The 14,193-nt window shown below is 42.3% G+C and overlaps 1 protein-coding gene across 5 annotated transcripts in view; it reads left to right on the top strand.

The window, feature by feature from the left end:
- Window positions 1–338: 338 nt before the first annotated feature.
- LRRTM4 (leucine rich repeat transmembrane neuronal 4) overlaps window positions 339–14,193 on the top strand; it is a 431,703-nt gene continuing 417,848 nt past the window's right edge. For 2 of the 5 annotated variants that reach the window (XR_014151759.1, XM_081843290.1), the window contains exons 1-2: window positions 2,605–2,724; window positions 2,835–4,430. Coding sequence is in view for 4 of the 5 variants with exons in the window: in XM_081843290.1 (XP_081699416.1) it covers window positions 2,637–2,724; window positions 2,835–4,387 (1,641 nt within the window). In the remaining variant the exon portion in view is untranslated. Of the gene's footprint in view, window positions 620–2,604; window positions 2,725–2,834; window positions 4,431–14,193 lie in introns of those variants that run through there. The other 3 variants (XM_081843288.1, XM_081843287.1, XM_081843289.1) reach the window with 2 other exon arrangements.

The following is a 14,193-nucleotide window of genomic DNA, read 5'->3' as shown; positions in this document are numbered from 1 at the left end:
TCGTCGCCCATCGCCGGGGACCTGCCAAAGGATGGATTGCTGTGGCTGGATATGGCAGGGGGCAGCCGCCTGAAGAGGGCTGCTCGGAGCCGGGCAAAGATTCCTGCCCTTCTTCCTCCTCGAGAAGTTGCTTTCCCTCCGTGGTCCGCCGTCGCTCCGGCACTGAAGCTTCCCCATCGATGCTCCTGCTGATGTGCTCCATGGCTCTGAGAGGTTAACAAACCTGCCCACCCCACCCCCCAACACCCGTTCCATTCCTCTTCCTGCCCCATCACTCATACCCCATCCTCCAGTCCTGTACCCCCCTCTCCAACCCCCCCCCCCATCATCCCCATCCCCTAACCCTCCCCCATCTCCCCCATCTCCCCTAAATTCTTTTTCGTCCCCCTCCCCCCTCTCTCGGGAACTTTGTGTAGGTTCCTGGCATTCACGCCGGATGGCGGTGAAGTAGGTGGGCAGCTGGGCTTGTGTGTGACATGAACATTGTGATGGTTTAAAGGAGAGAGACCGACTTGGAAAGGGGGGGAGAAAAGGAAGAAGGGGGAAAACCATCCTCACCAACAAGAAGCAAAACAGCTGGAAAGAAAGGGAGACACAGTTGCCGATGACAAAAGGATGGGTAAGCGAACTTTTCCCTATCTGTAGGACAGCTGCATAAAGAGATATAGATATATATAACGTGTTTGTGTCGCGGCACCGCTCGTGCCTTATTTTGCCAGGTGACTCACTTGCTATTATATTTTTAGCTTCTGTGTTTTGTCCCTTCCTGCCCTGCTCCGTTTCTGTCCCTGCAGTGTCTCTTTTTGTGATTAATCTCTCGATGCATGCCCTTACTTAATTGATACACATACATCCTTTAGTTATACATACATCCTGGAGTGATTTTGCTCTCCCATCTACCCCCCCCACCTCCTCCCCCGCTCCTGCCCCAGCTCCGCTTCTCTTTTGCTTCCCTGTCCACACATAAGTAGACAAATGCATGTTGCATCCCCGTCAAGGGTTTGCCGGGTTTCATATTGAGCAAGCTTTTCTGGGGGACATCTGAATTTTTAGCCCTTTTGCTGAATGCAGGAAGGCAAAGTGAGGAAGAGGTATTTTGCTGTAGACCTGCGTTCAGGAGGGCTGAGTTGGTATCTGAAGGGGGGGGGACACTCCTCCCAAAATATATGCTTAGATCTCCAGCAGTCATTTGATAGCTGCTCCTTCCCCACCCCCTCCAATTGTGACAGGTTACATTTCCCCCTCCATCTGTAAGCCAAAAACCGTTTCTATTTGGCTGCTGTTCCTGTCTTAGGGGTAAAAAGAAAATAACAGAATTTAAATGAAAAAGCCTTGCCATGGAAGTGACATATTAGAAACAAGAGTCAAAAGATCTTGAGATTAGGAATACTTCCTTGCTCTAACACACACACACACACACACACACACACACACCACTAACACACACACACAGAGTATCTCTTGATTTCAACCAGGGACATCAGAGAAAAATAACTATATGTTCTCCCTCTCTGTCCTGTCCCTTTTCTCCCCTCTCTTTCCCACTCACCCCAATAATAATAATAATAATAATAAACTATTTATTATTGAGAAGACAATAGCTCTTTCTCAAAAATTCTCCTGATGAAAAAATGCAGTTGAATCATCAGAAAGATTACAACTCTGGAAAGAACCACTGGCTCAAAGATTATTGTAAGGTCTGAAAAAGTCTCTCTCTGCTGCCGACTTCACCACACACACTTTGTGAATATACATGCATGCAAGACCCTCATAGTTATTCAGAAAACATGGGCTATGTGGGCTGCATGCACACTGAAGCGTAACAGTACAATAAGTTGCTGGCATGTGGAATGTAAAATACTAAAATTGGCTAGAAACTGATGCATATCTGACTCAGTTTTGCTCTGTTGCTGCTAGGAGTATGCCATTCACATCAAGCTAAATGAACATTATTCTGCAAACATCTGTCATATATACACATACACTAAAATAAACCCATGCCGCTGTGCATTAAAACATACCTGCAGGTGATAGTTATCACTATATAAGCAATGATATATGAAGATAGATATGCAAGTCTGTTACGATTATTAGGAAGCTCTTTATTTATTAGGATGCTATCTCTGAGACTTCCTAATACACAAGATATGACACACCAGGCATGCACACCAATCTACCTTTCTGCAGGCTTGAATTATTTTTTAGCTCACATGAAAGAATCCTACCTTGCACTCTGTTGGAAGATCATTTCAACATATACATATATATATGCATAGTTTTGATGACTACTAGTTTGCTATGCTATAAAGATCAGTTATAAATTTGGGTTGCTAATTCTTAAGAGGTCGATGGGACCTGTACTAGCAAGTTGGTTTATTAAGAAACCTCCTGCTTCTTCAGGAACTATGAACAGCCCTAGAGTCAGTCATTTTTCCTTCCAAAAGCTATATCACAGTGACTTGACAAATATGTTTATTGTGAAAATCCCAGCATCCTAGGAATAAGGATGTTCTGGTGAGATGTAGCTTGCTGATGCACATGGGGATGAGTCAAAAACAAGTGGAAGTGGGGAGGGCTTAATTCCTCCTCAAAGGTCATAAATCAAACCAAGGTAACTGAATAGTGTGGTGGTATATATGAACAGGGAAGAGCAGGAGGAAGAAGCAACGGAAGAAGGGATAGAAGAGCAAGCATCTCCAGGCAAAACAAATAGGGAAAGAATCAGTAAGGAGGCTAGACTTGCTCTGTGTTATTAGAAGGTCCCACTGATGAATCCGGAGCCTCTGGTTTATTTGGTTTTACAATGTATGTTTCTCATCTTCTTAATATTGCAGGTTTCCATGTAATCAAGCAGCTGAGAGGCATGAGTGCAGTGTTGGTGCTCCTCCCTACAGTGCTGTTTGTGACGTTCACCGGGGCTCAGCGAGCTTGCCCCAAGAACTGCAGATGTGATGGCAAAATTGTGTACTGCGAATCTCATGCATTCAGAGACATCCCTCAGAACATTTCCGGAGGGTCTCAAGGCTTATCGTTGCGGTACAACAGCATCCAGAAGCTTAAGCCAAATCAGTTTGCAGGCCTTCACCAACTCATATGGCTATACCTTGACCATAATTACATCAGTTCCGTAGATGAGGATGCCTTCCAGGGCATCCGTAGGCTGAAGGAATTAATTCTGAGCTCCAACAAAATTACCCACCTACAAAACAAAACATTTCACCCAGTCCCCAACCTCCGCAATCTGGACCTGTCATACAACAAGCTGCAGGCACTGCAGTCTGAGCAGTTTAAAGGTCTCCGCAAGCTCTTGATCTTGCACTTACGTTCAAACTCATTGAAAACCGTTCCAATTCGAGTTTTCCAAGATTGTCGCAATCTCGATTTTCTGGATTTGGGCTACAATCGCCTACGGAGTTTATCCCGCAATGCTTTTGCTGGCCTCTTGAAGCTAACGGAGCTCCACTTGGAGCACAACCAGTTTTCTAAGATCAACTTTGCTCACTTTCCACGTCTCTTCAACCTCCGCTCAATCTACTTGCAATGGAATAGGATCAGATCCATCAGCCAAGGTTTAACGTGGACTTGGAGTTCCTTACACAACTTGGATTTATCAGGGAATGACATTGCAGGGATTGAACCTGGGACGTTCCAGTGCCTGCCCAACTTGCAGAAACTCAACCTGGATTCCAACAAACTCACCAACATCTCTCAGGAGACTGTCAATGCCTGGATTTCTTTAATATCCATCACTCTCTCTGGAAATATGTGGGAATGTACTCGGAGCATTTGCCCTCTATTTAATTGGCTTAAAAGCTTCAAAGGAAACAAGGAAAGTACCATGATTTGTGCAGGCCCAAAGCATATCCAGGGTGAGAAAGTGAGTGATGCTGTAGAAACCTACAACATTTGTGCTGAAATTCCAGTCGTGGTGACTGAAAAGCCCTACCAGGCCCCTAAAACTCAGCAGAGGCCCATCTTTGTTCCAAGGCCTACTCTTCCCAAACTGGAAGACTATCAGCCAACCTCTTTTACAGCAAATCCTTCTCCAGATTTCCCAACATCTGGACCAGAGCCAGAGTATGAGCATGTTTCCTTTCACAAGATTATTGCTGGAAGTGTGGCCCTCTTTCTATCGGTGGCTATGATTTTGTTGGTCATCTACGTCTCATGGAAGCGCTACCCAGCCAGCATGAAACAGCTCCAGCAACACTCTCTTATGAAGAGGCGCCGGAAAAAAGCTCGAGAGTCTGAAAGGCAAATGAACTCCCCTTTACAGGAGTATTATGTGGACTACAAGCCGACAAATTCCGAGACCATGGATGTATCGGTTAATGGATCTGGACCCTGCACGTATACCATTTCTGGCTCCAGGGAATGTGAGGTATGAACCATGATCCTCCTAAATCCATTTCTGCTGCTGGGAAGGAGAGGTAAATGTTCGAAGCTCTTGAGGTGTCTCTAATCACTAGAAAGATTAATGAGCCTTTTTGCTTTTGGGTTTGCCCAGTGTGAAAGGTTATTTAATTAAATTACAGCAATCAGGAAAGGGACTGTGGTTATTTTCAATAGTTCAGTCCTGAAAGGGGCTTGTTCAAGTCTGAGATGAGGTTGGAATAAACAGCAATGATGAAGGCATTTAGGCCTGTCTTTTAGCCTCTAGACATTTTATGCTGGTTCAAAGTTGTTGGCGTCACAGGCATTACTTCTGCCCACACCCTTGATGTCAAGGGGGGAGGTGAATAAGGCTGTATTTTATTAGACTCTAACAGGGGATGAGAAACCAAGTACTTAAACATCCTGGTTTTGCCTAGGGTAGTGGCGGGGGGTGGGGGGTGGGGGTGGCATCAGTGCAAAATTCCATGGTTTTTCTGACCTATTTCAAATGAATTATCAAGCAGAGGACTTTATGAACTTTCCTCCCAGTATTTTTGTCCTAGTTCCTCAATGCATTTAGGAATGTGCTATAAAATCTCCTCAGAATGCAAGGAAGGAAAATGTTGTGTTAATTCATTTTTGAAGTGCCTTGATAAATAAAGGATTTAAACGTGGTCCTGATATTAAAAATTCAAAACTCAAATAAGCATTTTTATTTTTTATTTTTGCTGAAATTAAGAACTTGAGAAGAAAACAAATAAAGCTTCTATTGGCAGGCACTGCTTAATGCCTCATGTGTCAATTTTAGATCTGCAGGAACCAGTCAACAACTCTGTTTCATTGGAGCCCATTTGTATCAGGTGGATGTTCTGGTTCATGTTTATACAGTATATTTTGGCAGGAATATTTGTTGCTGCCTCAAAGGCAGGCATCTCCACAGGAACTGGGAGTCCACAGCTTCATAGGGGGCTTGTGGGGGGGAATGAAGAGTATTACCATAATTATTATTATCTTTGTGCACCTTGGCACTATGGCACTTGAATGCTGAGAACAGTTCCTTCCCTCTCGGTTGATTGACACTAGACTGACTGTGTCGTGCAATAACCTTTACCCAAATCTGTCAGACCAATGTCCACTTTTGTGTGCAGAAAGTTGGGTGTAACCTAAGATGGGCACACTCTGTGATGGATTTCTGTGACTATGCTGCAACATTGACAAGCTAATATGTGCACTCTGGTGGAATGACAACTGGGATCACAACTGTAGTAATTGACTTTCTTCATTGTAGTTGGCATTCTATTTGGATGGAATTCATTTATCCATATATATATATATATATATATATATATATATATATATATATTCACAATTTTAACAGGGTATAGTGACCCTATCATGGAATGGAGTGAAAGGACAGAAGGATATCCAAATATTTTATAATTTTAAGTATTTTTTCTGCCTGTTTGACAAATGTTCTTCTCTATCAGGTTTTATGTCAATCTATCCCCCCCCCCACCAAAAAAAAACAAAACTCGGAGAGAGAAACAAGCCTATAAGTCCTGCTCAAAGCCCACTGAACTCAATGAATTACTCAATATGAGTTTATTGGGGCTTAGGTAATGCTCATAGTGTATATCAGATGCCATGCTTGACAGATCACTGTAGACTGAACTTGTTCAGTGTCAACAGAGTAAGAGAAGGGGGTCTTCCTCAGGGACATAGAATGAGTCTAGGATATTTTTCTTCCATGTAGAAATGAAACAAGATGATACAACATTGAAGCTTGTAGGAATCAAAGGACAATCCCACTGTCTCATAAAGAAATCAAAGGATATGTGTTGCCTTGTAAATGTTGTTTTAGGCTTCTGCTGCAAATGAGTGCTTTGCTAAAAGTACCAAAGTAACATTGAAGCTAAGACTAAAGACCATTTGCTCTTTCCCATAGCAGTAATAATAATTTTCAAAAGGCAAATACAGGATGGTCTTTGGTAGCAAGTGCTAAAACCTTATCATGGGTCCTGGAGGCAGTAATGAGAGCAGGCTGGCAGGCAAATTGCAGTTGGACAGTTGTATCCCCAAAAGCAATGAGCAGATCAAGGGCATTTCTTTCAAACGTGTGTAATTAGGTGCCTGTGCTTTCCTTCAATGCGCTGATGTAATTTTGAAGAAAGGAGAAATGCAACTGTAAACTGACTTTTACAGCAACTACTTACGTATGGCATTTGAGGGCTAGAAAATTCTCTTCTGTCATATGTAGAGTAAATGAGTGTAAAAAAGGGACGCGGGTGGCGCTGTGGTCTAAACCACTGAGCCTCTTGGGCTTGCTGATCAGAAGGTTGTTGGTTCGAATCCCCGTGATGGGGTGAGCTCCTGTTGCTCTGTCCCAGCTCCTGCCAACCTAGCAGTTCGAAAGCACACCAGTGCGAATAGATAAGTAGGTACCGTTGAAGCGGGAAGGTAAATGGCATTTCCATGCGCTCTGGTTTCTGTCATGGTGTTCCATTGCACCAGAAGTGGTTTAATCATGCTGACCACATGACCCAGAAAACTGTCTGTGGACAAACGCTGGCTTCCTCAGCCTGAAAGCAAGATGAGCACCACAATCCCATAGTCGCTTTTGACTGGACTTAACTGTCCAGCGGAACTTTACCTTTACCTAAATGACTGCAAGTTTCATAGGATTTGCAGTCAGTGGCATATCTGGTTGCAGACCAGGCTCCATGCTTCAGTGGCTAGTACCCTCTGTTACACCCCTCCTACAAAGGTGGGTCTCTGATTATTAAGGCAGGCTGCCATTTACATTTTCCACAAATCCCATTTTTCACAATCCCCGAAACTACATCATGGATATTGCAAGAAAATAAACTGCCACTATGTAAGCTAGGGGCCCAGGCACTATACCTATACCTATATTACCCCTTATACATCCAACCAATCACTGTTCTCTTCAGGAAAAGGAGTCGTGCAGATATCATCTATCTGATCAGGAATTCTCCATACAAAGTAGGAACTTGGCCTTTAGTATGATGGCACCCAGCCTTTGGAACCCCCTCCCATTATATACCAGCCTGGTATTGTCTCCATTACTTTTTCAGCACCTGTTGAAGACCTTTCTTTCCCCAAAAGCCTTTTAAGTGGGTATTTTAATCCCAGTCTGTATCTGTGTGGGACATGAAATTTTATAACTGTTGAATCGCTTTGGGATATTTTGTGGGATGTGATTCAGAAATGAAACGAACAAACAAATAATAAATAGGGCATGACAAAGACTTAGGGAATGAGAGAAAAGCGAATGTGCTCTTACTTCCTCATGGCCCTTGAGTATTTGCATTTGACAGAGACAAGATATCCCAGATATAAATAGCTTCATTAAGCTGATTTGCAACTGAAAAGGCTCTATCACAAAAGATAATGAAATGCTCTTATTGTATCGAGCCAGAATAAGTAATCTGGCCAGGAATTTCACTTTGTCTGTCAATATTGTCCTTCTAAAGCCATAAATCCTGTCCACCTTTATGGGTCTTAAAGCCACAATGTATGCAGTGCATAGCTTGTGACCCACTAAGCCAAACCCAGCTTACTTGCCAGATATTATTATTTATAGAGAGATGTAGCTGTAAAGATTCAGTGCTATATCAGCAGTGCATGAGATATGACTTGGTGAGTCCTACCGGATACCCAAAAACCGTCCCCTTTTAACTGCCCTGACCTGACAGTAGAAGGCAGTTAAATGTTAGTCCCCATTGGCTCATCCTAAGAACCCTTGAGGATTCCTATCAAACCATGAACAAGCTTTAAAAAGAATGCATGAATATATGCCTTCCCTGTACATTCCCTACATCAAGTAGGGGAAAACCTCACCTGGAAATGGGACGGCCAAGCTTTGACACAGACGATGCTCAAGGTATCAACCATCCTGCCATTGGGGAGCTTGTAGTTTTCAAATATGAAGTGCCATGATTTCCTAAGAGGAAATTATGTTCTGTGTATAACTTCCAGCTAAGGAGAGAGCAAAGGGACGTGGGTGGCACTGTGGGTTAAACCACAGAGCCTAGGACTTGCCGATCAGAAGGTTGGCGTTTTGAATCCCAGCGACGGGTTGAGCTCCCGTTGCTCGGTCCCTGCTCCTGCCAACCTAGCAGTTCAAAAGCACATCAAATTGCAAATAGAGAAGGTAAACAGCGTTTCCGTGCGCTGCTCTGGTTCACCAGAAGTGGCTTAGTCATGCTGGTCACATGACCTGGAAGCTGTACGCCGGCTTCCTCGGCCAGTAAAGCGAGATGAGAGCTGCAACCCCAGAGTCATCCATGACTGGACCTAATGGTCAGGGGTCCCTTTACCTTTAAGGAGAGAGTGAGGATGTAAGTCCTCCACACTTTTCTGCTACCCGCTCAAGAGAGGTAAGGCTCAGAGAAAAGTGAGGTTTATGTGAAGCAAAGGGGGGTTATAAGCCCCATTTCAAGTCAGGCTAAGGTAAAAAAGAAATGGACCCAAATTAAAATGGAGCCAGAATTTTTGAGTGGACAAAGTTCATACTTAGAGCTCCCCATGCTTCCAGTGTGTTGTTACCAATAACAGTTCACAAGTCATGTGCAGGCCACAGATGAATCATAATTATTGAAAGGTGAACATTTACTAACAATAATGGCCAATGCAAAGTTCTTTGATGTGCTAGAAAATGCAATTGAGATTTGGCAATTTTCAATAGGAGTTCTAGAACTTATACCAGGGATCTAATTTGGTTAGCAAAATAAATGTGCTCAAAATAAATAGAATTTGTGGCTAAACTGTTGTAAGCAGAAGGATTGTGGTTTAGAGTGATAAGTTTGCTGAGATATAAATCACTTGGTCCACCTGAGGTGTACTAAGCACAGAGGTGCCCTGATGAAGGAGGGGCGAATACTGCATACCTCCTGTACTAGTACTGAGCGCAGAATTATAGCCCCAAGGCATAATTCCTTAATGTAAACGGTAGGTATCCCAGACCGTATCATGCAAACCTGCTTTGACCACGATTAGTGCTAAAACTATGGTTAACAAGGATACTGTTGCAGTTATAATGTTAACCATAGTTCAAATCAGAAAGGGAAAAGGGAATCTTGCACAAGAAAGGGGAACCCATGAATTTATGGTAAATTTCTAATCTCCCAACTATAATTAAATAGTCTCTAACTGCCCCCAAAATGCTGGGACCATCATGCAAACCCTTAAGCCATCATGGCTTCTCACTTTGTCATGCAGAGTCCCGAATTCCCACTGCCCTAAAAAAGAAAACCTCAAAGCTTTCTCCACTTTTTCATTCATTGCCCCTTCCATCTCCTGGCCAGGGAAAGAGAGAAATAGCAACCTACTTTGGGTTCTCATTTGCATGCTCTTATGAGCTGCGCAGCAACATTGCGCACAAAGGGAAGAGTCTGCTCTGCATCCAAACCTCTTAGGATCGGTCCAGGTTCCTTGCATTGCTGCCTCCCCTTTCATTGCCAGTTTTTGTTTTTTTTAAAATCATATTTATTAAGTTTTAACAAAAAGAAAAAGGGTTACAAAACAATACACAGTAAACAAAAAACACACAAAGAGGATACAAAAACCAAAATTTAACATAGAAAGAAAAATGAAAAAATAAAAATCCCTCATTCTGATATCTTATCATTCATTTGCTTATTTTCATGACTTCCTCACGCCTCCCTTTTTTGTATTCCAGTTAATAGTTAATTCAGCAAATCCATACCCTCTTTATTTACTCTTAGTTCTTTGTCTTCACCTATTATAACTTCAAATTTTCGTCAAATATCAATCCAGTTTTACATACTCCTATTTTACCTTATTGCTAAAACCACTTCATTTCATTCCAGCATCATTAACATTCAAAAATTTTATAGTGTTTCTGTAAATAATCTTTGAATTTCTTCCAGTCTTCTTCCACCAACTCTTCTCCCTGGTCTCGGATTCTGCCAGTCATTTCCGCCAATTCCATATAGTCCATTACTTTCATCTGCCATTCTTCCAGGGTGGGTAGATCTTGTGTCTTCCAACACTTCGCGATGAGTATTCTTGCTGCTGCTGTAGCATACATAAAGAAAGTTCTATCCTTCTTTGGCACCAATTGGCCGACCATGCCCAAGAGAAAGGCCTCTGGTTTCTTCAGGCATTGCCAGTTTTGTTTGGGAACCAGAAGTGTCATTGAGCCACCACCACCTGTGTGGGTGGTGGGCGTTTCCTCTTTGTCTCCTGTTTGAGAGAGATGTAGAGAAATATGTGGCTTAAAAGGAACTGGACTAGATTCCTAGAGAGGAAGGGGATTTGGGAAGATGGGGAAGGGTCCTCTGAAGCAAAAACACTTCCCTTCAAAATCCCCTTCCTGCCTGGCTTCTCACATGGACAGGGAAAATGCATTGATCTCTCCCACGAGCTGAAATGGTGGCGCCTTCTGAAATCTGATATGAGTTTTCCTGTTTTGTGCATTTGGGTGAAGGGGAGTCCCAGGGCAGCTGGGAGAGAGGTTGCCTGGGCTGGGTGTATGTGCAGCTGATCCATCCAGGATTCACCACAGCACCAGGATGTTGCAGTTGTTTATACATGCATAATTTGCTCAGAAATTGGAACTACTGAAAAAAGGGAAGTTTATGTATCCCCAAACTTAAAAGTTTATATGTTCCTGGACCCCAAAATAAACATTGGGATTATTTATTAAATTTGTTCACAGGATAAAATCACAATGTAAAAACACAATTGCAATAAAAATGGATGTTCAAAGGTATTCTGCTTCCAAAATACTCATAAATGCATGATAGTCATGAATGCATAAATACTCATAAATGCATATTCTACACACACAAACACACATTAAGTTGTATTTATTGATTTGGGGTTTCTTTTCCCCTCAGGCTTTCCTAAATGCAATACATAAATTCAAAGATTTCTGTGCTCAAAATAATCCAGTTTTTGATGTCTCCTCTAATAACTTTAGTGGTTGACCAGGAGGAAATGCACAAGCAGTGATACTGATGTAGAATAAAATGTCCCTACTTTCAGCTGAGGAAAGTTGGAGGATGTGTAATAATTCAGAATCAGAAAGCATTGTATATGCACCAAGCTTTTCTTATAAAGAGATGAAGTAAGTAAAGCATATGCTTCTATATTTGCAATTCCTTAGTCTTACTAATACATATCATCTCATGTATTCTGTGCAGGAAGAGTGGTATATTTTCAGCTCATGTCAGTAATAAATCACCACCCATTCCCTTCTCACTGCTAAATATGAGGCCTGGCTGTTATTTGTATCTCTTCTATTACAGCTAGACAATTAGGGTTGCATGAAAGCAACTTCTTATTCTTTGGTGATCACTCGTAGCCAAGTAAGATTGCCTTCCATGAACATGGTCTTAACAGTGAGTCCATAAGTGACTGTGGAGGCCAATTCTGGGACCACATTTCCCGGGACAGATGTTTCCGGGCAGAAGTTGATCACAGTGAGGGTTTGCCAAACGTGCCTTCCTCTTAGCACATTTCTCCCTTTCGTCCTGGTTTCAAGTGTCTTCAAAGTCCATGACACCTTTGGTAAAGGCTTTTCTTCAAATGGAGGGCTTGCAGACCAGTATTACCCAATAGTTGGTGTTTAAACTACATTTTTTAATATTTGCCTTGAGAGAGTCTTTAAACCTCTTTGTTGACCTTCAGCATTACGCCTTCCATTTTTAAGTTCAGAATGGAGTAGTTGCTTTGGAAGACGATAATCAGGCATCCGAACAACATGACCAGTCTAACGAAGTTGATGTTGAAGAATCTTTGCTTTGACACTTGTGATCTTTGCTTCTTCCAGTACACTGACATTAGTTCGCCTGTCTTCCCAAGTGATGTGTAAAAAATTTCAGATCATAGGAACATGTAAGCCCATTCACCATGACAAGGTGATGATCCAGCGAGTGAGATGAAAGCAACTACTATAATGATAGTAAGACATTGCTCAAATGCAGTGCTTTGCTTGAATTTAATATTGTTTTCTCCATAGCTACCAAGTTCCAGTAATAAAAAGGTAGATCTACAGCTTGTGGTACTAAAGACATATGGAATATAGGTCCTGCCTAGTAACTTAAGATTGAATCAAAGGGTGGATAATTGTAAGAACTGGACATGGGATATAGGTACATGATATATAGCTGGATGGATAGCTATACAAGCACACACAGTTTTAAATAAGCAAACATGCAAGGCAAACGTACCTCTTAAGTATGTTTGGAAGGAATAGTATGTTGTAAGAAGGAATCATGAGTTGGTTTTTACAAAGTGGAATCATATAGACAGGGCTGTCTTTAGCATATGTGCTGCTGGGGTGCAAAAATCTGCCCAGCAACCCCAAATTTAGTTAAGCTCCCAAATTACATATTTTTCCATCTGACATTCCTGTGTATAAGGACCCCTCTATTTGGGGGGGTCTCAATTTTAAGAAAATGAGGGGAGATGGCCCAAAGTTGTTGAGCTTCTCCCCCCCCCCCAACAGCTGCAGGCAGGAAACACTCCCTAGATCATTTCCCATGGACAGCAGCATCGGGGGAAGTTGTGCGCCCGTCCGCCCACCAGTTGGCAGGAGCGCAACTTCCTCCAATGGCACTGCGTGTGGGAAACACAGCTCCCCCCTCCAGGTAGATAGTTAAAAGCTTAGGCGGCTTCAGCAGTGGGCTTGGGTGCCCCACATGGCCCTGCGCATAGATCAGGGTAATAAAAGAACTTTCCCTAACAAAGCACCTGCGTTTTCATGGACAAGTTTTTCTGGTTGTTTCAAGTGTGTGTGTGTGTGTGTGTGTGTGTGTGTGTGTGTGCGTGCATGCTATTGAGCTCATATCCTGCTTACAGTCATCCCAGAGGTATCTGTCTGACCTCTGTAAAAACAGGATGCTGGACCAGATGGAATGATTCAGCAGGGCTCTTATGTTCCTCCAAAGCCCCCCATATCTCTGTTTTTTGGTTGTCTGAGGATTCCCCTTGTTTCTTGCAGAGCAAAGTAGTCAACATTCCTTGCAAAGTCAAGATATGTTAATTGCTGTTAACTGTGATCAATGATTTTTAAAGGGCTCGAGGAATTATTGATATGAAAAGTAAAGGTGAAGGACATTTGACTCAGCCCTTGAAATATATAGGAAGGCTCTCGTAGGTGGACAAATCTCTAGGCATTGGTCATACTTTCTGTTCACATAGGTGAACTCTGGTCTAGCCAGTTGTTCTTCCATCCAAGTCCTTATATCCAAGATAGAAACTGGGGTGTGTGTGTGTGTGTGTATTCAGTAGCATAATAGGAGCACCTGTTTTCATTGCTTTTGGTAAGGCTTGATGATATTTGAGCTTTCCTAAGAAATTTGAACTCTCAAAAACATGACCCAAGATCCCTTAGAAATAATTGTTCTCTATTGTTTCCAGTTGTGGAAGCACAAAATTGGAGGAGAGCGAAGAAAGGAGATGACACCAATGTACAATCAGCACAAAAGAAAGAAGGGGGGAACCTGCTTTGCTTTTCTTGCAAAGTAATTGTGGGAGTATCAGTATTAGTTTCTGGGTTAACATGACACAGGCTGTCCTTCCCCGAAATAATGCAGTAGTCATAATCTCACTCACCCACACACTCAAATAACTGGGCACATATTGTTTTAAGATTTTTACATATTTAGTCTAACTTTTCTTTTATGCAAATTAGATGTCATAAGCATATATAACATTTATGGCTACCTACAATATAATTTTAAATCATTATTATTATTATTATTTTAAAAATAATTGATTTAGGCATTCTCATACGAAATTAGTACCTTGCAGCTTCATATAATCAAA

This window comes from Podarcis erhardii, assembly GCF_964252035.2.
Source record: "Podarcis erhardii genome assembly, chromosome: 16".
NCBI classification, from domain to species: Eukaryota; Metazoa; Chordata; class Lepidosauria; order Squamata; family Lacertidae; genus Podarcis; species Podarcis erhardii.
This window is presented reverse-complemented; position numbering and strand designations above follow the sequence as displayed.